Source organism: Macaca nemestrina, chromosome X (assembly GCF_043159975.1).
Source record: "Macaca nemestrina isolate mMacNem1 chromosome X, mMacNem.hap1, whole genome shotgun sequence".
Classification (NCBI taxonomy): domain Eukaryota; kingdom Metazoa; phylum Chordata; class Mammalia; order Primates; family Cercopithecidae; genus Macaca; species Macaca nemestrina.
This window is the reverse complement of record NC_092145.1, coordinates 54,155,914-54,182,398: the sequence shown is the minus strand read 5'-3', so window position 1 is coordinate 54,182,398 and position 26,485 is coordinate 54,155,914. Positions and strand designations below refer to the sequence as shown.

The 26,485-nt window shown below is 45.2% G+C and overlaps 1 protein-coding gene across 11 annotated transcripts in view; it reads right to left on the bottom strand.

Annotated features, from left to right (window-relative positions):
* The window catches only part of LOC105499305 (tRNA methyltransferase 2 homolog B), a 40,721-nt gene extending 26,981 nt beyond the window's left edge, over positions 1–13,740 (bottom strand). For 2 of the 11 annotated variants that reach the window (XM_071088908.1, XM_071088913.1), the window contains exons 1-4: positions 13,413–13,737; positions 10,411–10,523; positions 3,019–3,098; positions 2,103–2,157 (exon numbers count right to left, since the gene is read on the bottom strand). In XM_071088908.1, the coding sequence (XP_070945009.1) occupies positions 2,103–2,157; positions 3,019–3,098; positions 10,411–10,512 (237 nt within the window). In that variant the 5' untranslated portion in view covers positions 10,513–10,523; positions 13,413–13,737. Of the gene's footprint in view, positions 1–2,102; positions 2,158–2,827; positions 3,099–10,410; positions 10,524–10,867; positions 10,888–12,837; positions 13,179–13,412 lie in introns of those variants that run through there. The other 9 variants (XM_071088911.1, XM_071088910.1, XM_071088912.1 and 6 more) reach the window with 7 other exon arrangements.
* Positions 13,741–26,485: the final 12,745 nt, after the last annotated feature.

Sequence of the window (26,485 nt, the reverse complement as noted above, 5' to 3'; positions counted from 1 at the left end):
GAAAAGATTAAGAATCTAATAAAAACAGCAACACTGTTTTGTACATGGCAAGTGGTTAAGAAATATGAATAGTCGGCCGGGCGCGGTGGCTCAAGCCTGTAATCCCTGCACTTTGGGAGGCCGAGACGGGCGGATCACGAGGTCAGGAGATCGAGACCATCCTGGCTAACATGGTGAAACCCCGTCTCTACTAAAAAATACAAAAAACTAGCCAGGCGCGGTGGCGGGCGCCTGTAGTCCCGGCTACTCGGGAGGCTGAGGCAGGAGAATGGCGTAAACCCGGGAGGCGGAGCTTGCAATGAGCTGAGATCTGGCCACTGCACTCCAGCCTGGGCGACAGAGCGAGACTCCATCTCAAAAAAAAAGAAATATGAATAGTGACCTAGGCACCGTGGCTCATGCCTATAATCCCAACATGTTGGGAGTCTGAAGCAGGTGGATCGCTTGCATCCGGGAGTTCGAGACCAGCCTGTGCAACATGGCAAAACCCTGTCTCTACAAAAAATACAAAAAATTAACCAGGTATGGTGGTACACGCCTATAGTCCCAGCTACTAGGGAGGCTGAGGTGAGAGGATCCCTTGAGCCCTGGAGGCAGAGGTTGCAGTGAGCTGTAATCACACCTCTGCATTCCAGCCAGGCAACGGAGTGAGACACTATCTCAAAAAAAAAAAAAAGAAAGAAAGAAAGAAAAGAAAGAAACATGAATACTACAATAAGGATAACGACCTTATTATCCTGACAATGACCAAGTTTGCTTATGGAAGTGGGTATCAGAAGAACTGCAGCTTGGGCCAGGCGCAGTGACTTACGACTGTAATCCCAGCACTTGGGGAGGCCGAGGCAGACAGATCACCTGAGGTCGGGAGTTCAAGACCATCCTGACCAACATGGTGAAACCTTGTCTCTACTAAAAATATAAAAATTAGCCTGGCATGGTGGCATGTGCCTGTAGTCCCAGCTACTAGGGAGGCTGAGGCAGGAGAATCACTTGAACCCAGGAGGCAGAGGTTGCAGTGAGCTGAGATCACGCCACTGTACTCCAGCCTGGGCAACAGAGCCAGACTCTACCTCAAAAAAAAAAAAAAAAGAATTGCAACTTGGAGTTATCACGAAGTCATAAAAAGAGGGCTATGTGAGTCAGATGGAAAGTTCTAACACCGGATGTGGATGGGTATGGCTTATAACAAACACACTGGGGGAACTGAGGGAGCCAGTAGATGTTTGAGGTATGTGCATGCATTCATTTTATATGTTCTTAAATAGCTCGGTTCAGCTGAGTATGGTCTCCTTTCATCTAGCGTTTCTTATGGACAAAATTACTTCTAAGTAAACACGAAATTTGCATTATTCTCAAATTTTCCCTAATATGTCAATTAGTTAGAATAAATTTCTCTTTTCTAAATAAGCAGTAGAGCTTATTTAGAATTAAGCAGTAGAACTGACTGTATTCAAATTTAAATTGCCACATATGGCTACTGGCTACCATGTTGGAAAGCACAGCTACATGTGAAACAGCAAGAGCACTACTACTCACATACACAGAGCTGTAAGTATAACAAAAATGCAAGAAAGAGAGGAAACACACATTTGGATCTATGGGTCTAGAGTGAGGAAGATATAATTGGCCTAAAGTTCCAATTTTGGAGTCAATAGCATAATGAGTTTAAGGAGCTGCTTGGGCTTCTGCATAGAACTGCCCAGTCAAGGCCCGGCGCGGTGGCTCACGCCTGTAATCCCAGCACTTTGGGACGCTGAGGCAGGAAGATCACCTGAGGTCAGGAATTCAAGACCAGCCTGGCCAACATGGTGAAACTCCATCTCTACTAAAAATACAGAAATTAGCTGGGCATGGTGGCGCATGCTTGTAATCTCAGCTACTCAGAAGGCCGAGGCAGGAAATTGCTTGAACCCGGGGGGGTGGAGGTTGTAGTGAGCCGAGATTGCACCACTGAACTCCAGCCTGGGTGACAGCGCAAGGCTCCATCTCAAAAAAACTTAAAATTAAAAATAAATAAATAAATAACTGCCCAGTCAAGCCTCCTACGAGTCTGGCACCATTCTCCTGGAAAGGAGGGGTAAAGACTTAGGCTGGTCACCTACCTTGAGCTGTTCTTCATAGCTCAACCTCCAGAGTGGTGTAACAACATCAGCCAGCCTGGAATAAAATAATTCAGGCAATTCTTTAATTATATAAATATGTACTGAGCACCTACTATTCATAAGTACTTTCAGAAGACCTAACTCTCATGCCCTCTAGGGAGATGGAGTCTGGGAGAACAGCCCATTTTGATGTTGTCTACTTAACAAAGCAGAACAGATGGAGCAAACCTAATATAAGAAAAATCCAGATTTTTCAGGAGGTAATTAATCATATTACAAAAGGCTTCTCTGTTGGGTTTCTTTAAATAGCTTATCTTCCTAATGCTTTTAAAATATAATTTGATTTAGAAAATACATTTGTTGTATAAATGAGGTATATTTGTGCTTATATGGCTGCAATGGGACTACTCATCTCTAATCCATCTAATATCATTCTGGGTTCCTGGTTTTCAGCAAACCTGTCCTGGACTTATTAAAGACAAGGTCCCAGATTAGTATCTTCTTTCTGATAAAAACACACTCAAAGACAAAGAGAATGGTTTCTGCAACCCCAAAGCATTTCCACCAATATTCTTCAGACGTCCTCAAATTTGCCCTGGGTATCCTACCTCAGGTGGCCCCACAAATCCTTGTAATGCTACATTAGTTACATTAGGAATACAGAACTTCAGTAGATGCACAGATTGAGACTTGCTAAGGAAAGAGGACATCAGCCTGGCCTTTACCTTTCCTGCCAGGAACCATCTAGTGGTCCAAGATGACTTGGTTTCTTCTGACTTTTTTGTCCTTTCTGACACTTCGTGGCTACCACATGGGTGAAATCTCCCTTACATACTGTGCCCAGAAAGAGCTGTGACCATCCTGGTGGATTTCTGGCATACCAGGGAAGCAGTCCTGATTTGGAGAAGAGACCCACCATGGAGATGAAGTATCTGAGGCTGTGCATTGGGACTCTTCTCTTAAGGCCTGCCATCCAAAGAACACACTGAAATCCACCTGCATGAAAGGTACACATACAGAGGTTGGGAAATGGAAGCACAACTACCAAACCCATTCATCCATTTATAAACCCTTATGGATCTCAAGCGCCTAGCAGAATGCTGGCACACAGCAGACAGTAAAAGCAAGCCTGTTGAGCAGAACTGAATTACTGCATGCAAGGTATGTTTTGGTTCCCAAAATAAAGAGATGGGGAAAATATAGTCTCTGTCCTCCAGGAAAGAGTTCAAATCTCTGGATATATTTCTATGACAAATCTCTTTCCCTATTCCAACTTCCTAACCAACAGCCAATGAAGCAGCTAATATTTAGTAAGTGCTTACTATGTGCAAGACATCATGCCACACTAGACACCAGAGGGGTTACAAAGGTTACAATCTAATTAAGGAGATTAAATGCTGACACAGGAAAAGACATTAGGAAATAACACAGTATGCTTGGTTCCTGATGAGTGCTCAGAAAAGGCTTCCCAGAGCAGGGAGGCATGGTGCTGAGTCTTTTTTTTTTTTTTTTTTTGTTAAGACAGTCTCATTCTGTCGCCCAGGCTGGGGTGCAGTGGCATGATCATGGCTTGCTGCAGCCTTGACTTTCTAGGCCCAAGCAATCCTTCCACCTGAGCCACGCAAGTAGCTGAGACTACAGGTGTGCACTACCACACCATTCTTTTAATTTATAGTAGAGACAGCCAGGAGCAGTGGCTCATGCCTGTAATCCCAGCAGTTAGGGCGGCCGAGGCAGGTGGATCACCTGAGGTCAGAAGTTCAAGACGAGCCTGGCTAACATGGCAAAACCCTGTCTCCACTAAAAATACAAAATTAGCTGGGTGTGGTGGTGCATGCCTGTAGTCCCAGGTACTCAGGAGGCTGAGGCAGGAGAACTGCCTGAACCTGGGAGGCAGAGGATACAGTGACCCAAGATTGCACCATTGCACTCCAGCCTGGGCAACAAAAGCAGAAACTCTGTCTCAAAAAAATAAATAAATAAGGCCGGGCACAGTGGCTCACTCCTGTAATCCCAACACTTTGGGAGGCCAGGGCGGGCAGATCACTAGTTCAGGAGTTCGAGACCAGCCTGGCCAACATGGTAAAACCCCGCCTCTACTAAAAAATACAAAAATTAGCCGGGAATGGTGGCGCACGCCTGTAGTCCCAGGTACTCAGGAGGCTGAGGCAGGAGAATCACTTGAACCCAGGAGGCAGAGGTTGCAGTGAGCCAAAATCATGCCACTGCACTCCAGCCTGGGCGTCAGAGTGAAACTCCGCCTCAAATAAATAACAAACAAACAACAAACAAACAAACATAGTAGAGACAAGGTCTTGCTATGTTGCCCAGACTGGCCTCAAACTCCTGGGCTTAAGTGATCCTCCCACCTAGGCCTCCTAAAGTGCTGGGATTGCAGGTGTGAGATGCCACGTCCAGCCAGAAACTGAGTCTTAAAGGATGGCAGAGAGATGAATTACATGTTTGAAGGACAGCAGGGAGACCAGTCTGACTAAAACAGTAGTTCATTTTAAGGAATAGAGGCAACAGGCTGAAAAGTTAAGTCAAAGTGAGATTTGAAAGAATGTTCATGCCTGAATAAAACATCGACTTTATTGTGAAGGTAATAGTGAGATGATGGAGGCCTTGTGTAGAGAATTAAAGATGAAATAAGGAGGCTAATAAAAAGCAAGTTCGGCCGGGTGCAGTAGCTCACGCCTGTAATCCCAACACTTTGGGAGGCCGAGACGGGCAGATCACAAAGTCAGGAGTTCGAGACCAGCCTGGCCAATATGGTGAAACCCTGTCTCTACTAAAAATACAATAATTAGCCGGGCATGGAAGCAGGCACCTATTGTCCCAGCTACTCAGGAGGCTGAGGCTGGAGAGTCGCTTGAACCTAGGAGGCGGAGGTTCCAGTGAGCCAAGATCGTGCCACTGCACTCCAGCCTGGGTGACAGAGCGAGACTCCATCTCAAAAACAAAAACAAAAACAAAAAAAAAAAAGGAAATTCACGTTTGAGACATATTGTGTTTAGAATGGTAGGGAAATATCCAAATGGAAATGTCTAACAAGTAAGTAGAGAAGCAGTAGGACAAGTAGAGAGATCGAGAGAGATGGCAAGGCTACAGATTTCATTGAGTGCCTATAATACAAGCTGTAAGATGAAAAAGGGCTTTGAGGCCAAACACAGTGGCTCATGCCTATAATCCCAACACTTTGGGAGGCCAGGACGGGCAGATCACAAGGTCAGGAGTTCCAGACCAGCCTAGCCAACATGGTGAAACTCCGTCTCCACTAAAAATACAAAAATTAGGACTGAGTGCAGTGGCTCATGCCTGTAATCCCAACACTTTGGGAGGCCAAGGCAGGTGGATCACGAGGTCAGGAGTTCGAGGCCAGCCTGGCCAATATGGTGAAACCCCGTCTCCACCAAAAATACAAAACTTAGCTGGGCATGGTGGCGTGTACCTGTAGTCCCAGCTACTCGGGAGGCTGAGGCACAAGAATCGCTTCAACCCGGGAGGCGGAGGTTGCAGTGAGCTGCGATCATACCACTGCAGTCCAGCCTAGGCAATATAGAGAGACTCAGTCTCAAAAAAATAAATAAATAAATAAATAAATAAACCAAAATAAAATTTTTTTTAAAAGTGCTTTGTGTAAAGGCAAGAGCAAAAGGCCAATGACTATATCTGGGAGAAAGGTAATATTTGGAGAGCAAGAAGAGATGCTGGTGTCAGAATGAGAGTCAAGAGAGCCTGGAGGCCTGGAGGCCAAGGCAGATACCTCTGAGGAAGGCAGTATCACATCCATTATGTCTGGGACAAAAGAAAGAAGGGAAAGAAGGCAATGGGAAGTGGCAGGCAGTGCGCACAAATGAAGGCTTTGACATTTTAGGAGTGCAGATCCTAGAGTCAGACAGCCAGACCTGTCCTGGGTGGTCCACCGGCCCCACCACTCACTACCTAGGTGGCGGTTGCCAAGTTAATCATTCTCTCTGACATTCCTTTTTTTCACTTGTAAAATGGAGACAATGGTATCTACCTTATATAGTGGTTGTAGGAGTTACAAGAAGATAATTAATAAAAAGTACCTAGGCTGCTGGGCACAGTGGCTCACACCTATAATCCCAGCACTTTGGGAGGCCAAGGCAAGTGGATCACCTGAGGTCAGGAGTTCGAGACCAGCCTGACCAACATGGAGAAACCCTGTCTCTACTAAAAATTCAAAATTAGCCAGATGTGGTGGCGCCTGCCTGTAATCCCAGCTACTCAGGAGGCTGAGGCAGGAGAATCGCTTGAACCCGGGAGGCAGAGGTTGCAGTGAGCCGAGATCAAGCCACTGCACTCCAGCCTGGGCAACAAGAGTGAAACTCCATCTCAAAAAAAAAAAAAAAAAAGTACTTAGGCCAGGTACAGTATTGCTCACACCTATAATCCCAGCACTTTGGGAGGCCAAGACAAAAGGACTACTTGAGCCCAGAAGTTTGAGACCAGCCTGGACAACACAGGGAGACCCCATCTCTACAAAAATTAAAATATTAGCCAGGCATGGTGGCATGCGCCTGTAGTCCCAGCTACTCGGGAGGCTGAGGTGGTAGGACCACTTGTGCCCAGGCAGCCATGATCATGCATGCTCCAGCCTGGGCGACAAAGCAAGACCCTGTCTCGCGAAAAAAAAAAAGTACTTAGCAGAAGATCAGATAGGTATGTTTGTGAAACTCTGAGCAGAGTCCAACACCTGGCAAAATCTCTTCAGTAAGCATTAATAGTAACTGTCATGATGTGTTTAAAGACAGTATTTAACTGAGTAGAGGTGGCAACACTGAAAGAGGGGAGTGGGAGAAGGAACAATGGGAGTAACTATGAGACAAAAGCTGGAAGAGTTAACATGGGTGACACTGAGAACACAAGTAGGGGGCTTCCCTTTGCAACACAGGACTCTACGGTATATCTGCATTGCTGTGAAAGCACCTGGTTTTTGTTTGTTTTAAAAATGAGATGGGGTTGGCCGGGCATGGTGGCTCACACCTGTAATCCCAGCACTTTGGGAGGCCAAGGTAGGCGGATCACCTGAGGTCAGGAGTTCAAGACCAGACTAGCCAACATGGCGAAACCCCATCTCTACTAAAAATACTAAAACTAGCCAGGCATGGTAGCAGGCACCTGTAATCCCAGCTACTCAGGAGGCTGAGGCAAGAGAATTGCTTGAACCTGGGAGGCAGAGATTGCAACGGGCCAAGACTGCAACAGAGCAAAACTAGGCGACAGAGCGAGACTCCATCTTTAAAAAAAAACGAGATGGGGTCTCGTTATGTTTTCCAGGCTGGTCTCAAACTCCTGGACTCAACCAATCCTCCTGTCTCGGCCTCCCAAAGTGCTGGAATTATAGGCGTGAGCCACCATGCCCAGCCATAAACACCTATTTTAAGTACTTAGGACACTTGAATGGACTTAGCCTGACATCCTATTAACCTGCTGTGAAATTTGTATTTTGCCCTTAAGCTCTACCTTGGATTTCATCCCAATGTTAAGTCATAGCCTAATTCAGAATTTTATATTTATACATACATGCATACACACACACACACACACAAATTATTGCTAAATTAACATTCCATGATCAGTAAGTAACCTAGAGGATGATGACATAGGTGCTGCAATATTTAGCCCATACACCATTTTGTATGATTACAAAGTACTAAAGAAAGTGACTGTCATAGCATGTGACATTTGGGGGGATTTCAAACTTTTTACAGAATATATTTAAGCTGGCCCAGAGTTCAGGTGTTAATGATAGCACCCTCCACTCAACACCCCCCCATCAAGAGGCAACAAGACAGTACAGTTAAGAACACGGGCTTTGGAGCCATGTTCTTTCTTTCAAAAAAAAAAAAAAAAAAAAAAAGGAAGAGTCTTACTTTGTCGCCCAGGCTGGAGTGCAGTGGCACATTCTTGGCTCACTGCAACCTCCACTTCCTGTGTCAAGCCATTCTCCTGCCTCAGCCTCCCAAGCAGCTGGGATTATAGGCACCCCCCACTGCACCCAGCTAATTTTTGTATTTTTAGTAGAGACGGGGTTTCATCATGTTGGCCACCCTGGTCTCAAACTCCTGACCTCAAGTGATCCATCTGCCTCGGCTGGCATTACAGGCATGAGCCACCGCATTCAGCTGAAGCCACGTTCCAATCCCAGCTCTACTTCTCACTGGCTATGCGGTTTTACGCAAGATATTACTACTTAAGCACTATGAATCTCAGTGTCACTGTCTATACAAATAGGACTAAGAACACCTATCTTTACGGTTTTGGTGAGAATTAAAAGCGTTCATATATATGACATGTTCAGGACTGTGCTTAAGACAGCCAGTGCTCCAAGACAGGGATGCCCTCTCTCACCGCTCCTATTCAACATAGTGTTGGAAGTTCTGGCTAGGGCAATCAGGCAAGAGAAAGAAATCAAGGGTATTCAGTTAGGAAAAGAAGAAGTCAAATTGTCCCTCTTTGCAGATGACATGATTGTATATTTAGAAAACCCCATTGTCTCAGCCCAAAATCTCCTTAAGCTGATAAGCAACTTCAGCAAAGTCTCAGGATACAAAATTAACGTGCAAAAATCACAAGCATTCTTATACACCAGTAACAGACAAACAGAGAGCCAAATCATGAAAGAACTTCCATTCACAATTGCTTCAAAGAGAATAAAATACCTAGGAATCCAACTTACAAGGGATGTAAAGGACCTCTTCAAGGAGAACTACAAACCACTGCTCAGTGAAATAAAAGAGGACACAAACAAATGGAAGAACATACCATGCTCAGGGATAGGAAGAATCAATATCGTGAAAATGGCCATACTGCCCAAGGTTATTTATAGATTCAATGCCATCCCCATCAAGCTACCAATGAGTTTCTTCACAGAATTGGAAAAAACTGCTTTAAAGTTCCTATGGAACCAAAAAAGAGCCCGCATCTCCAACACAATCCTAAGTCAAAAGAACAAAGCTGGAGGCATCACGCTACCTGACTTCAAACTATACTACAAGGCTACAGTAACCAAAACAGCATGGTACTGGTACCAAAACAGAGATATAGACCAATGGAACAGAACAGAGTCCTCAGAAATAATACCACACATCTATAGCCATCTGATCTTTGACAAACCTGAGAGAAACAAGAAATGGGGAAAGGATTCCCTATTTAATAAATGGTGCTGGGAAAATTGGCTAGCCATAAGTAGAAAGCTGAAACTGGATCCTTTCCTTACTCCTTATACGAAAATTAATTCAAGATGGATTAGAGACTTAAATGTTAGACCTAATACCATAAAAACGCTAGAGGAAAACCTAGGTAGTACCGTTCAGGACATAGGCATGGGCAAAGACTTCATGTCTAAAACACCAAAAGCAACGGCAGCAAAAGCCAAAATTGACAAATGGGATCTCATTAAACTAAAGAGCTTCTGCACAGCAAAAGAAACTACCATCAGAGTGAACAGGCAACCTACAGAATGGGAGAAAATTTTTGCAGTCTACTCATCTGACAAAGGGCTAATATCCAGAACCTACAAAGAACTCAAACAAATTTACAAGAAAAGAACAAACAACCCCATCAAAAAGTGGGCAAAGGATATGAACAGACATTTCTCAAAAGAAGACATTCATACAGCCAACAGACACATGAAAAAATGCTCATCATCACTGGCCATCAGAGAAATGCAAATCAAAACCACAATGAGATACCATCTCACACCAGTTAGAATGGCGATCATTAAAAAGTCAGGAAACAACAGGTGCTGGAGAGGATGGGGAGAAATAGGTACACTTTTACACTGTTGGTGGGATTGTAACCTAGTTCAACCATTATGGAAAACAGTATGGCGATTCCTCAAGGATCTAGAACTAGATGTACCATATGACCCAGCCATCCCATTACTGGGTATATACCCAAAGGATTATAAATCATGCTGCTATAAAGACACATGCACACGTATGTTGATTGCAGCACTATTCACAATAGCAAAGACTTGGAATCAACCCAAATGTCCATCAGTGACAGACTGGATCAAGAAAATGTGGCACATATACACCATGGAATACTATGCAGCCATCAAAAAGGATGAGTTTGTGTCCTTTTAGGGACATGGATGCAGCTGGAAACCATCATTCTTAGCAAACTATCACAAGAACAGAAAACCAAACACCGCATGTTCTCACTCATAGGTGGGAACTGAACAATGAGATCACTTGGTCTCGGGAAGGGGAACATCACACACCAGGGCCTATCATGGGGAGGAGGGAGGGGGGAGGGATTGCATTGGGAGTTATACCTGATGTAAATGACGAGTTGATGGGTGCTGACGAGTTGATGGGTGCAGCACAGCAACATGGCACAAGTATACATATGTAACAAACCTGCACGTTATGCACATGTACCCTAGAACTTAAAGTATAATAATAAAAAATAAATTAAAAAAAAAAAAAGACAGCCAGTGCTCAACATGTGTCACTGCCCTTCCTTAGGCTCTGATTCAAAGCATATTACTTGGTTTCTTCATGCTTCAACATCTCCAACCTGCAAAACTGACAAGATGTAATAATGCATGCAAGTGCTGTGAGGATGAGTACAGTTATGTGGGAAATTTTAAAAACACCACACACACATACACACATAAGTTTTCTGACCCTCTACATGAGTGCCTGCTGGAGTGTAGTGAGGTTATGGCCTATGCTGGACTACCTGTTAATACAATCAAAAGTGTGTGGCAGCCGGGCGCAGTGGCTTACAACCATAACTCCCAGTACTTTGGGAGACCAAGGCAGGAGGATTGCTTAAGGCCAGGAGTTTGAGATCAGTCTGGGCAACACAGCGAGATCCGGTCTCTACAAAAAAATTTAAAAATTAGCCAGGTGTGGTGGCACACACCTGTGGTCCTAGCTACTTAGGAGGCTGAGGCAGAAGGATCACTTAAGTCCAGCAGTTTAAGGCTGCAGTAAGCTATGACTGTGCCACTGCATTCCAGCCTGGGAGGGAGACCTTGTCTAAAAAAAAAAAGCCAGGGTGGCTCACGCCTGTAATCCCAGCACTTTGGGAGGCCGAGATGGGCAGATCACTTGAGATTAAGAGTTTGAGACCAGCCTGGCCAACATGGTGAAACCTCGTCTCCACCAAAAATATACAAAATTAGCCGAGTGTGGTGGCACATGCCTGTAATCCGAGCTACTCAGATGGCTGAGGCAGGAGAATTGCTTGAACCCGGGAGGCAGAGGTTCAAGTGAACCAAGATCATGCCACTGCACTCCAGCCTGAGCAACAGAGACTCCTTCTCAAAAAAAAAAAGTGTGTGGCCTATGAGAGAATGTATGTGTTTGATATGGAGAATGGCAAAAGCCAGACAAAGGAAATGAATGAAGAGGCAAGAGATATAAGGAATGACTTGGTGGGTCTGAGGAGGCCAGGGTCCTTGAAGCCCAGACTACAGGGGAAGGGAGTAGAGCTGATCCAGGAGAGGGGTCCTGTCCCTCCAGTCAGCAGGAAAGTCAGGAGGAAGGAAACTGCAGGCCCATTTGAGGATTTGCAGAGGAGGGACAAGGGAGCTGAGGAATTTGAAGACAGTTATTCCCACCCCAACGACATTTAGACTTTTTTGTGAATGTGTGGGTCCTCTGACTGGTGACTCCGCCATGACTGTAGTTCATTTGCTCTATACCCCAGCAGGAGGGTCCTTGTCCATCTAGGTCTCTTCCAAATTATCAAGTATGGTCTAAAACAGGACCTTATTATTTCAAGGTGCCAACTAGCCATCATTCTAGGTAAAAGCCTGTCATATTTAGTAACTTCTGTGGTGAAATTTCTTTTTCAAGGCAGCACACTCATACCAGTCAAGGTGAGTTCTGTTTCTTTGTTTCTTAATGTCAGGCGAGGCATTTGTTCACAGAAGATACTATTTCCTTTTTATATCTTGTCCTGTTTTAAATAAATGCTTGGGGCCGGGTGCGGTGGCTCACGCCTGTAGTCCCAGCACTTTGGGAGGCCGAGGAGGATGGATCACCTGAGCTCAGGAGTTCGAGACCAGACCGACCAACATGGAGAAACCCTGTCTCTACTAAAAATACAAAATTAGCCAGGTGTGGTGGCGCACGCCTGTAATCCCAGCTACTAGGGAGGCTGAGGCAGGAGAATTGCTTGAACCTGGGAGGCAGAGGTTGCAGTGAGGCGAGATCCCACCATTGCACTCCAGCCTGGGCAACAAGAGTGAAACTCCATCTCAAAAAAATAAAAAATACAATAAATAAACGCTTGGGGGCCAGGTGCAGTGGCTCAGGCTTGTAATCCCAGCACTTTGGGAGGCCGAGGCGGTGGATCACGAGGTCAGGAGTTCGAGACCAGCCTGACCAACACAGTGAAACCCAGTCTCCACTAAAAATACAAAAATTAGCTGGGCGTGGTGGCGGGCGCCGTAATCCCAGCAACTCTGGAGGCTGAGGCAGGAGAATCACTTGAACCTGGGAGGCGGAGGTTGCAGTGAGCTGAGATCGCGCCACTGCACTCCAGCCTGGGTGACAGAGCTAGACTCCGTCTCAAAAAAAATAAAAAATAAAAACAATAAATGCTTGGGCGTTTTGTTCCTTAGCAAAAGAAAAAAAAAAAAAGTGTGTGAGCGGTTGTGCTCGACTGTTTTTTACCTGCCTCAGGAATTGATCAGGAAGAGCCATGGAGTCCAGAGTAGCCCAGATAGGAAGGCAGGCTAACTCACCTGTGCTCAGAGAGGTTCAAATCAGAGAGACTATGTGGTAGGTCTGACCGCGCAGGGCCAAGGATCCCTTTTGGAGCAAAATGTTCACCCACCGACAAGGGTCCTGCTTGCACTCTCTGCTCACCCTTCCTTCAGTTGGACCGGCCCCAAACACTATTCCTTGCTAAACCAAACGAGCAAATGGGTTCTCTGCTGTATCCCAACTGCAGTCCACAGGCAGTTAGGTCCTTGTGTCCCCAACAAGACTCCACTAGCCCTTCCATTCCTTTCTTCTTTAGGCAAGTTCTGCCCACTGTGTCTGTAGGAAGGGTTAACAAAGAGGAGACGCTAGGAAAGGATACCACTAAATTTGGCCGGACTGCAGGGCCCCGGAAGGACGGAAAGTAAGGGAGTGGGAGGAGTTAGGGCACAGGCCCACGCTAGGCTGTACACGACCTTGCGCAGTCACCGTCGGGTCCCGTCCCCAGCCCCGCCTGCCGCCTCCATTCCCCGCCCCGCGGACAGTTTGGCATAGTAGGGAGTTTTCTGTAACGCAAGGGTTAAATCAGATTTTCCGGGCTATTTATCCACCTTACCTTCCTTCGTAACCAATAAATCCTCTTACAAACCCGAGGCGGCAAACTAAAAGGCCAGCGGATGGCCTGGTTTGCTGCGGCGGGGAAACAGTCACTTCCTGGTGCGCAAGGCGCCTCTACTCCCGCCGCAAGCGCAGCCAACCCTTGGCAAGCGCGGCGGGACGCGGGGCTCCTCCCAGCGTCGGCGAGGCAGCAGGCCCCGGCACCTCGACTCCTCTCGGGGAGTGCCCCTCCCTACTTTGCTGGGGGAACCTTCTATGGAGACCTTCCTTAAAAGCACTCATAGCCCTGATACCCGCCGCCTTCCTTCTCTAAGTTCTCCTCTCCTCCCCACCCCGCGGCCCCGCCCACCACCTGCTCTTTTCTCACCGTCCCATTGGTGGATCTACATAAGAGACTCACGAAGAAACTCAGACTACAGTGTTAACTGCGTTACCCATCCCAGGGGTGCTTGCAGTTTAAGTCTGCCAACTCAAGGAATAGTTTTCTGGTAGACTTGCAGACATCAGATCCATAATAGGTTGGAAGATTGGGAAATGAGGAGCAGGGTGGTTTCCTGAAATGGCATCCTTTGGTAAAAGTCAGACCTATTCTGAGCTGTGGGGTTTTTCAGGCATTCATTCTCTATTTTACACTGCATCAGAAAAATACTTTATAGTTTTTTCACTGGATCCCACTCAAGACTATTAAATCCTAAGCCCTCAGAAATAATTTTTTTCTTCAACTACAGAACTCAAAAAGAAGACAGATGTCTCTTTTTGGTTGATTCACTACCTCCTGGACTACATTCAGTAGCCCAGCCACATAAGTAAGAAAACTTGAGGTATACACACATCTGTGTGCTGTAAAATATTGTTGCTTTAACAGAGTAAAATTTACAGCAAAGTGGACGTACCAGGTTGGGCATAGTGGCTCACACCTGTAATCCCAGCACTTTGGGAGGCTGAGGAGGAAGGATCAGCTGAGGTCAGGAGTTCGAGACCAGCCTGACTAACATGGTGAAACCCCGTCTCTACTAAAAATACAAAAATTAGCTGGGCATGGTGGCGCACACCTGTAATCCCAGCTACTTGGGAGGCTGAGACAGGAGAGTCACTTGAACCCAGGAGGTGGAGGTTGCAGTGAGCGATCACACCACTGCACTCCAGCATGGGCAAAAAGAGCGAAACTCCGTTTCAAAAAAAAAAAAAAAGTGAACGTACATTTAATGATACTTTATGCTTAATAATAATTGTGCTTAAGTGGAAAACACTTTGTAGTCAACATTTCATTTATTAATATTTATTCAAAGCATAACATGCCTATTATGTGTAAGGCAATGCGTTAGCCTTAGTGAGTACAGTAGTAAATTAAACAAGGCCCAATACTTCAAATAGTAGCAAACATTGAGTCAGTCAGAATAGAATTAAAAGCCCAGATCTGCCACTTATTTTTTATTTTTCTGTTTTTTTGAGACGGAGCTTTGCTCTTGTTGCCAAGGCTAGAGTGCAATGGTGCGATCTCGGCTCACCGCAACCTCCATCTCCCGGGTTCAAGCGATTCTCCTGCCTCAGCCTCCCGAATAGCTGGGATTACAGGAGTGTACCACCAAGCCCAGCTAATTTTTGTATTTTTAGTAGAAACGGGGTTTCACCATGTTGGTCAGGCTGGTCTCGATCTCCTGACCTCAGGTGATCCGCCTGCCTCAGCCTCCCAAAGCGCTAGGATTACAGGCATAAGCCACTGTCCCCAGCAGCTCTGCCACTTATAAGCTGTGTCCACTTGAGCAAGTTATTTAACTGCTCAGTGCCTCAGTTTCATCATCTGAAAAAAATGTCCAAATAATTGTACCTATTTCATAGGGTTGTGACAACGATTAAATTAGTTAATACGCACAAAGTGCTTAGAATACAGTAAGTACACAAAAAAGTTAGCTATTATCATTCAAAACAAGTTGATACACTGTGTGTTCATACATTCTGAAGGAAATCAAAATATTTTACCCCAAAATAAATGTATTTGCCATATTTTTGAAATGGCTGCCTCAGGACCAGAGGACTGAGATGGGGGAAATTTGCGTCTGTAGAGAACCTCCTTGAATGCAGCCAAGCTTCCCATTTCTATGCCTTACCTGGATCCAGGAGAGATTGAGTCTGACATCTTTAAAAGTTTGGAAAGAAGCATTTACCACCTATTCTTTCTGAAGGAGGCTTCCTCTACATAACAAGGCCACCTTCACAAACCAAGTCTCTTCCTTTCTTCCATAACCTATCTTGCTACTAAAACCTGTTTTTGTATATACTCTGAGTCCATCCACATTCTTTCTGTAATTTCTTACTTTTTTATTTTTTGTTTTTTATTTTTTTGAGACGGAGTCTAGCTCTGTCACCCAGGCTGGAGTGCAGTGGCGCAATCTCAGCTCACTGCAACCTCTGCCTCCTGGGTTCAAGCAATTCTTCTGCCTCAGCCTCCCTACTAGCTGTACTACAGGCATGCACCACCACACCCAGCTAATTTTTGTATTTTTAGTAGAGGCGGGGTTTCACCATGTTGGCCAGGATGGTCTCGATCTCTTGACTTCGTGATCTGCCCGCCTGGGCCTCCCAAAGTGTTGGGATTACAGGCATGAGCAACCGCCCAGCCTCTTTCTGTAATTTCAAGATGATATATAAGCTTCTGTTAATTATTGGGAAGTTGGGTCTCCATGATGAAGGCTCCCATGTGTACATGTTAAATGAATTTGTATGCCTTTTCTCCTATGAATCAACCTCGTATCAGTGATATTTTAGTGAACCTTCAGGGGGCCAATGGCTGTGGCCCCCACAACACACATACACGCCCGCGCACGTATATATTTCTTGTTTTTTAAAAAGAGATTTCACTTCCATCCTAAACCCTTGAGGATGTAAATGTTTGACTCAAATTGCTACTATCCTAACTGCTCTCATGGCTCATAAACAAAATTTGAGCTCAAACCACTGCTTCAGCTTTCTAGGCCCATACAGGGCTACAAAGTGAGACCAGGCCAGAGAATTTATCTTTGGCTCTATTTTCCCTTTCTCATCTATTATCCCCTCTTATATGGATAGACAGCTCTACACCTTTTATCACCTCCTCTTCCCCTTTCTTTGCCTTCCCAAGCCCTTCTGCTCCTTTATCACTTCTCATTTTGGCCTTCTGTGTTGTGCCTAGCACAGAGTCAGGTGTCCAATACGAGCTCAATAAATATTAATATTTGATTAATTAAACTGAATTCCATCTTGTCTGCTGAAAGAGAGAAGACATTTCCTCCCTCACCCCCACCTATTTTGAGCATCCAGGCAAATTCATTTAAAGCAGGCCTGTCATTCAAGGAGGCAAAACCCTGATGGGTAGAGAGAGAAAAGAGATTACAGAAGCTAAAATGTAATTATTTAGCCATTAACTCCTTTATATTTATTTAATTTGGCAAAGCATGTTCTTCTATAAAAGTGAAATCATTACATTTGTAAGGGGAAAATAAATACCCCATATTATAGGAAAGGTTAGACCCTTCAACCAGAAAGTCAGTAAGTGGATATGTCATAGATGATAAGGAATATTGTTAACTCAAATAAGAGCTGGAACCAAGATAACCTTTTACTTAATTTTGTTATTAGCCAACCAAATCACAGCAAAGTGAAATCCCTAGGAATTTGTCAAACATTCTCATTTTGGTGCAAGGAAAAGATAGCTGAGAGGTTACAGCATTCGCTCTCAGAAATAACATGTATTAAAATTGACCGAGTAGGAGCATCACCCTCTTGGACAAGCACCGCCATTCTAAAGTTCCCCTTGATCAAAAACTTCCTGAGGCTGGGCGAGGTGGCTCACGCCTGTAATCCCAGCACTTTGGGAGGCCGAGGCAGGTGGACCACCTGAGGTCAGGAGTTCAAGACTAAACTGGCTAACATGGGGAAACCCCATCTCTACTAAAAATACAAAAATTAAGTGGGTATAGTGGCAGGTGCCTGTAATCCCAGCTGCTTGGGAGGCTGAGGCAGGAGAATCACTTGAATCCAGCAAGCGGAGGTTGCAGTGAGCCAAGATCACGCCACTGTACTCCAGTCTGGGTGACAGAACAAAACTCCATTTCGAATAAAAAAAAAAAAGTTTAATTGATGAGAGCTCAGCCACAACATGTGGGAGATGGAGTTATTACTCACATCAATCTCCCTGAAAATTTGGAGGCTAGAATTTTTCAAAGATAGTTTGGTAGGCAGTTATAGTTATATGTATAGACAACTCTATACCTTTCATCACCTCCTCTTCCCCTTTGGTTTGGGATGCAATCATAGGGGTATGGAAAATGGTCCTCTTGGACTGAGTCTGCTCCTGGGTCGGAACCACAGTAGGTGTGGGGTGGGACAATTCAGTAAGTGTGGAGTGGGGCTCAGAATCCATATGTGTTACAATCATCCAAGCGGATTATGTTGCAGATGTGCCCCTGACCATATTTTGAGAAACATTTGCAGTATGCAGTATAGCTTGCCTTAGCACAGAATCTTATGACCTCCCATCTGAATGTATGCAGCAGTCTCCCTCAGCTTCCAGGTCACTGAAACTGCCTTTGCAAAATGATGACATTAAGAGAAATCTGACATTGTTGACTCCATCTTGCCTTTAACTTCCAAGCTGTCCTTGGCCGTTCATGGGCATGGGCCACGCTAACTTTGGGAGAAAGTTAGTTTATAGTTTAAATAACAGCCTTTCCCAAAAACTAAACCACCCTTGTAAAACTAATGAAAGGGCACCAACCAGGTTAGGAGGATGAGGGGGGCCTGCATTCTACTAAGATGTAGGCATAGTTAAATGATTGCCAGCCACTATTCCAGAGGTCACAAAATATGCAACTATTCCAATTACTCCTGCAGGTAACATGACTATTGTAGAACCTAAGATTGGCCTTTTGAGATGTCTCCAGGTCTTTTGGGTGTCTGACACCCATGGCTCCACCTGTACCCACCAACCACTCCTGTGGTCCCACCCAGAAGTGACTCAGTGCAAGAGGCGAGCTTCCAATCCCTATGATTTCATTTTCAACCCAAGCAATCAGCACCCATTGCTTAGCCACCCCTGTCCCTTCCCCCAAACTACCTTCGAAAAACCCCTAACCTTTGATACTTTGATACTTTGAGGAGATGGTTTGGCCGGCCTTGTGTCAATTAAACTCTTTCTCTACTGCAATGCCATGGTCTATTTTGTTTGTGCAGTGGGCAGGAAGAACCCATGGGGCAGTTATAGGGCTCAGGAATATCTAGGTTTGTAACAAGCATACCAGGTGATGTCCATTAAAATCTGAGCTCCGACTACCACACACCAACTGAAATTTCAGATGAATTAGTTGGAGATCAAAAAATCAAACCATAGGCCAGGTGCAATGGCTCACGCCTGTAATCCCAGTACTCTGGGAGGCCAAGGCAGGCAGATCATCTGAGGTCAGGAGTTCAAGACCAGCCAGGAGTGGTGGCACGTGCCTGTAATCCCAGCTACTCAGGAGGTTGAGGCACGAGAATCGCTTAAACCTAGGAGGCAGAGGTTGCAGTGAGCCGAGATGGCACCACTGCGCTCCAGCCTGGGCAACCATCAAATCAAACCCTAAAAGCCCTAGAATAAGACGCAGATGATTATGCATCTGAACTGTGGATGGGAGAGGACATCATAAACTTAAAAGCAGCAGAAAAAAAAAACACTAAGTAGGTAGATTTTACTACTTAACCTTAAGAACTTGACATGACAAAAATATAATTAACAAAATGAAATCATAAAAAAGAAGCAGAACAATATATACAAGTATAGCAAAGAGTCATTATCTTTCTTGATAAAAAGCTTACATAAACTTACAAGAAGAACACGATGTCCTCAATAAAGACTTTGACAAAGGCATGGAGAGAGAATTTCCAGGAAAAGAAATCTGATTGCTCAGTAGGGTGTTTTGTTCTAACTCACTAGTAATCACAGAACATGCAAAGTATACAAACTAGATAATACTATTTTACCTGTGAAGTTAATAAAGATTTACAAAGAACTGTGCCAGGCACAATGGCTCACGCCTGTAATCCCAGCACTTTGGGAGGCCGAGGCAAGAGGATCACTTGAGCCCAGGAGTTTGAGACCAGCTTAGGCAATATCAAGAGACCACAACTCTACAAAAAGTTAAAAAATTAGCCAGGCATGGTGGTGTACGCATGTGGTCCCAGCTAGCAGGAGACTGAGGTGGGAGGATTGCTTGAGCCCAGGAGGTCAAGGCTACAGTGAGCCGTGACAGTGCTAGTGCACTCTAGCCTGGGTGACAGACAGCGAGACTCTGTCACCAAAAAAAAAAAAAGGAACACATATTTCTCAAAGTAGACCATGAGCAGTGAGGCAGAAACCTTCATACACTGCCAGTGGGATTGTAAATTGATGCTTCCTAGAAAGCAAATAGAATCACGAGTCTTAAAAAATTCCATAGCATTTGCCCCCGAAATTCTCCCTCTAGGAATCTGTTCTACGAAAATAGAGATATGGGCCAGGTGCAGTGGCTCACGCCTGTAATCCTTACACTTTGGGAGGCTGAGGAGGGTGGATCACTCAAGGTCAGTAGTTCCACACCAGCTTGGCCAACATGGCGAAATCTCTTCTCTACTAAACATTTTTTTAAAAATTAGCCGGGGGTGACGGCACACACCTGTAATCCCAGCTACTCGGGAGACTGAGGTGGGAGAATTGCTTGAACCCCGGAAGTAGAGGTTACAATGAGCCGAGATCACACCACTGCACTCCAGCCTGGGTGACTGAGTGACTCCATCTGAATAAAAAAAAAAAAAAAAAAGGCCCAGGCACAGTGTCTCACGCCTATAATCCCAGCACTTTGGGAGGCCAAGGCAGGTGGATCACCTGAAGTTGGGAGTTCAAGACCAGCCTGACCAACATGGTGAAACCCTGTCTCTACCAAAAACACAAAGTTAGCTGGGCTTGGTGGCGCATGCCTGTAATCCCAGCTACTCGGGAGGCTGAGACAGGAGAATCAGTTGAACCTAGGAGGCAGAGGTTGTGGTGAGCCAAGATAGCGCCATTGCACTCCAGCCTGGGCAACAAGAGTGAAACTCTGTCTCAAAATAATAATAATAATAATGATGATGATGATAATAAAAATAAGATATTGGCTTACAAGTCAAATAAACGCCAGTGACAAATATAGTTTCCAGTGACAGGAATTGTCTTCTCTATTATTTAGGGTCATACCTACCAGCTATTAATATACCTGAGAAACCAAACTAGTAATCAGATGGTCACTTGTAACTTGAACAAATGGAGCTGAAGGGTTTTTTTTTTGTTTGTTTGTTTCACTCTTGTTGCCTAGGCTATAGTGCAATGGTGCAATCTAGTCTCACTGCAACCTCCACCTCCTGGGTTCAAGCGAGTCTTCTGCCTCAGCCTCCCAAGTAGCTGGGATTACAGGCTTGTGCCACCATGCCTGGCTAATTTTTGTATTTTTAGTAGAGATGGGGTTTTGCCATGTTGGCCAAGCTGGCCTCTAACTCCTGACCTCATGTAATCCACCCGTCTCCGCCTCCCAAAGTGCTGGGATTATAGGCGTGAGCCACGGTGCCTGGCCGGCCGAATGGTTTTAAGGGAGGTCTTTGACTGGGTTATTTATAACATGTGTACCAGACCAGTGTTCCTGTCACTTGAATAGTAGTGCATAAACACTTACTCTCCAATGTTCTTTATTTCACCATCTGTAATTAGTTATCAGAATCTTCTGTCATTACAATATTACCTGCCTCCTGTTCTCATTACATGTCACAGTTTCCAAGGTAACAGCTGTCTTACATGAATTACACTCTAGGTTGGTAGCTCCCAGGTGAGATAGTGGGAAGCATCTTAATCTTATTTGCATATATCTACAAATTGTATTTACCAGAAGTCGCTTCTGGGAAGAGTCACAACTGGCTAGTTTCATCTACTGTGAGCCTTTTTTTTCTTTTTTAATTTTTTCAGTTGAAGAGTTTATCATTTCCCAAATTATGTGTCTGATTTTTCTCTAAACTGTGTCTCTTAAGTTTGGAGATACACATTACTTTGGGGTCCCTTCAGTTCACTGATAAACATCTAGGGTTTCTGACAACAGTATTTAGGAGAATGGCACTGCCACTAACAAAAACAGGGAAATCAGAGAGGGAGTCTTTTGGGAGAGGGAGGAAATAGTGGAATTGAGTGAAGGTCCAGTGGGCATGCAGAGAAAAAGTTAACATAACAGGAAAGCTCTTATGTTGTATGTGGCAGGAATTACCCTGGAAACTGTCACCAAACTACCTAGCTACCTTTATACTTCTGGTTTCTAGGGTAACACAGATATTTACTACCTTACATTTAAATGGCTGGTGCTGATGTTCATTTTCTCACTTTTTACAGTCCCAACCCTTTGATTTTTATAGTGTTGAAATTTGCAATTCAATATTAATAACATTCCAGTACTGGTGGCTTATTCCTCAAAGCTAGATGTAGGAAACTATCCTGGGTCCTGCACACACTGGAATGTCATCAGTACATGAACCTGGGTTTCATGCCTGGGACTCAACACCACAGGCACAAATTCTACAACTACCCAGAGGCTATAATTTCCATCCTCTCCAAATCATCATCAGTAAACTCTTAATAAAGACACTACTTTCTACTTTTCTTCCTTGTTTTCTCCCTCCTTAGACAAGTCAAGCGAAGAAGTGGGAGTAGAGAAGTATACTTACTTTCTTTTTTTTGAAACAGGATCTCCTTCTGTCACCCAGGCTGGAGTGCAGTGGTGTGATCACAGTTCATTGTAGCCTCGACCTCATGAACTCAAGTGGTCCTCTCACCTCAGCCTCCCAAGTAGCTGAGACCACAGGCACATACCACCACACCCAGCTAATTTTTTTTTTTTTTTTGAGACAGAGTCTCTCTCTGTCACCTAGGCTGGAGTACAGTGGCATGATCTCGGCTCACTGCAACCTCCATCTCCAAGGATCAAGCAATTCTCCCTGGCTCAGCCTCCCGAGTAGCTGGGTTTATAGGCATGCACCACCATGCCTGGCTAATTTTTGTATTTTTAGTAGAGGTGGGGTTTCACCATGTTGGCCAAGCTGGTCTTGAACTCCTGATCTCAGGTGATCCACCCACCTCGGCCCCACAAAGTGCTGGGATTACAGGCGTGAGCCACTGCACCCGGCCCCAGCTAATTTTTAAAAAAATTTTAGTAGAGGGCCGGGCGCGGTGGCTCAAGCCTGTAATCCCAGCACTTTGGGAGGCCGAGATGGGTGGATCACGAGGTCAGGAGATCGAGACCATCCTGGCTAACACGGTGAAACCCCGTCTCTACTAAAAAACGCAAAAAAAATTAGCCGGGCGAGGTGGCGGGCGCCTGTAGTCCGAGCTACTCGGGAGGCTGAGGCAGGAGAATGGCATAAACCCGGGAGGCGGAGCTTGCAGTGAGCTGAGATCCGGCCACTGCACTCCAGCCTGGGCGACAGAGCGAGACTCCGTCTCAAAAAAAAAAAAAAAAAAAAAAAAAAATTTTAGTAGAGACACCAAATTTGCCATGTTGCCCAGACTGGTCTCAAACTCCAGGGCTCGAGTGGTTCTCCCAACTCGGCCTCCCAAAGTACTGGGATTACAGGCATGAACCACTTCACCTGGCCTTTTTACATTTTTTTTAACATTTATTTTAGGTTCAGGGGTACATGTGCAGGTTTGTTATATAGATAAATTGCATGTCTCAGGGGTTTGGGGTACAGATTATTTCATCCCCCAGGTAGTAAGCATAGTCCCTGATAGGTAGTTTTCCTTTTTTCTTTTCTTTTTTTTTTTGAGACGGAGTCTCTCTCTGTTGCCCAGGCTGGAATGCAGTGGCCGGATCTCAGTTCACTGCAAGCTCCGCCTCCTGGGTTTACGCCATTCTCCTGCCTCAGCCTCCTGAGTAGCTGGGACTACAGACGCTCGCCACCTCGCCTGGCTAGTTTTTTGTATTTTTTAGTAGAGACGGGGTTTCACCGTGTTAGCCAGGATGGTCTCGATCTCCTGACCTCGTGATCCGCCCGTCTCGGCCTCCCAAAGTGCTGGGATTACAGGCTTGAGCCACTGCGCCCGGCCCTCTTTTTTCTTTTTTTTAAATAGGATCGCCCTCTGTTGCCCAAACTGGAGTGCAATCACACAATCTCGGCTCACTACAGCCTCTGCCTCCCAAGTTCAAGAGATTCTCCTGCCTCAGCCTCCTGAGTAGCTGGGACTACAGGCACATGCTACCATGCCCGGATAATTTTTCTATTTTTGGTGGAGATGGGGTTTTACTATGTTGGCCAGGCTGGTCTCGAACTCCTGACCTCAAGTGATCTGCCTGCCTCAGCCTCCCAGAGTGCTGGGATTACAGGCATGAGCCATCGCGCCCAGCCCCACTAGGTAGTTTTTCAATCCTCCTCCCACCCTCCACCCTCTACCACCAGACCCTGGTGTTTATTGTTCCCCTCTTTGTGTCCATGTGTACTCAATGTTTAGCTCCCACTTGTAAGTAAGAACATGTGGTATTTGGTTTCCTGCATTAATTCGCTTAGGACATGATCTTGTTCTTTTTTATGGCTGCATAGAATATCATGGTGTATATGTACCACATTTTCTTGATCCAGTCTATTGTTGATGGGTATTTAGGTTTACTCTATATCTTTGCTATTATCCTCACTTTTATGTTCCATGATTCTGTAAAGAAACTGGTAGATGAGGCCGGGCTCAATGGCTCACGCTTGTAATCCCAACACTTTGGGAGGCCGAGGTGGATAGTTCACCTGAGGTCGGGAGTTCTAGATCAGCCTGACCAACATGGAGAAATCCCGTCTCTACTAAAAATACAAAATTACCTGGGCGTGGTGGCACATGCCTGTAATCCCAGCTATTCAGGAGGCTGAGGCAGGAGAATTGCTTGAACCCAGGAGGTGGCGGTTGCGGTGAGCCGAGACCGTGCCATTGCACTCCAGCCTAGGCAACAAGAGCGAAACTCCATCTGAAAGAAAAAAAAAAAAGGAAAGAAAGAAAGAAGGAAACTGGTAGATGAAATACTTTCTGCCCCATCCCCATTGCATTATTAAGATGTGTTATTTGGTTTCTGAACTTTTTTTTTTCTTTGATACAGAGTCTCATTGTGTTGCCAGGCTGGAGTGCAATGGTGTGATCTCAGCTCACTGCAACCTCCAACTCCTGAGTTCAAGCGATTCTCCTGCCTCAGCCTCCCGAGTAGCTGAGATTACAGGCATGTGCTAGCATGCCCAGCTAATTTTTCTGTTTTTAGAAGAGCCAGGGTTTTGCCATGTTGGCCCGGTTGGTCTTGAACCCCTGACCTCAAGTGACCCACCCCTCTCGACCTCCTAAAGTGCTAGATTAAAGGCGTGAGCCACTGCGTCTGGCTGGTTTCTGAACTTATAATTAGGACATTTGCCAAAGAAAAACAATTATGTTGGAAATGAAAATGATTATCCAGAACTACACTTGTAATAATAACGAATATTCAATATGTATTGAATCCTTACTCTGTGCTTCACACCATGCTAAGTGCAAAACGTGCATTATCTCATGTGGGTCCTTATTTTACACATGAGAAAAGTTTTACCTGTATTTTACAGAGGAGGTAGCTGAGACTTAGAGAGGGATAACTAACTTGTTCAAGGCCACACAGTAAGTGGTGGAACCAAAACTTGAATTCAGCTATCTGATGTCCATATCTCCACTTTTTTTTTTCTTCTTCTTCAAGACAGAGTATTGCTCTGTCGCCCAGGCTGGAGTGCAGTGGTACAATCTCAGCTCACTGCAACCTCCGCCTCCCAGGTTCAAGTGATTCTCCTGCCTCAGCCTCCCGAGTAGCTGGGATTACAGGCACACACCACCAGGCCTGGCTAATTTTTGTATTCTTGGTAGAGATGGGGTTTCACCATGTTAGCCAAGCTGGTCTCGAACACTTAATCTTGTGATCCGCCCGCTTCGGCCTCCCAAAGTGCTGGGATTACAGGCGTGAGCCACCATGCCCAGCCCCATGTCTCCACTTTTTATCTTTCAACTTTTAACCAGTGATTCTCAAGCATTAGCGTGCATCAGAATTCTCTGGAGGGATAGTTAAAACACAGATTGCTGGGTCCCATCTCCAGAGTTTCCTGATTCAGTAGACCTGAGAATATGCATTTCTAAAAAATTCCCAAGTGATGCTGATATTGCTGCACTGGAGAGTACACTCAGAGGACCTCTGCTTTGTACTCCAGTGCCTCCCATCATGGACAGAAGAGCCTACCACTGTAATGAAGCTAAGAAGGAACTTGTGCGCAATAGGGAGCTTGCGCTTTTCTTAGGGCTCCATGTTCAGGGATCCTGGGGGATGTTCAGGTCTGTCTCTATCTCTCCAGGAAGACCAGACAATAGGCGAGAGATTCCACTCTGGAGGAGAACACAGTACAAAGGCTGTGCTCACAGAACACAGTATTTCTGCAAAAAGCTGGGCATATCCCGGGTTTGGCTCAGTTTCTTAGTCTTGACTGCTACCAAAAGCTGATGCATGTACAATGTAATCTTAGTTCTCTTTTGGAAGAAACTCAAAGAGTTAAAATCGAAGAGCAGTATTTGCCAAGTATAGCTACCTGTCAGTTGAGGTTTTTGATATATCTGACACATTCAGCCTGATCCTGTGGAGGGTCTCGATTAGCACTATCTTGTGAAGCTGAGGAAAGAGCCATTACCGTGCAAGCTCTCCTGAGAGCTGCTGTTCACACCTACCTTATAAAGAACATATATTGCCTACAGTAGACAGAGAGAGGCACATGTTGATGATAATACTCACACTACCATAACCTTGTTTCTCTTTTTATTTCAATTTTTCCACCTTATGCCTTGTATTTCCCTGAGGTACAGCTAAGGTCACTGACTTTTTAGGCAATGAAGCAAAGATCAGTGTTCATTAGGGTGACTGCACATCAGGTCATTGGGAAGCCTTTTTTTTTTTTTTTTTGGAGACGGAGTTTCATTCTTGTTGCCCAGTATAGAGTGCAGTGGCACAATCTCAGCTCACTGCAACCTCTGCCTTCCGG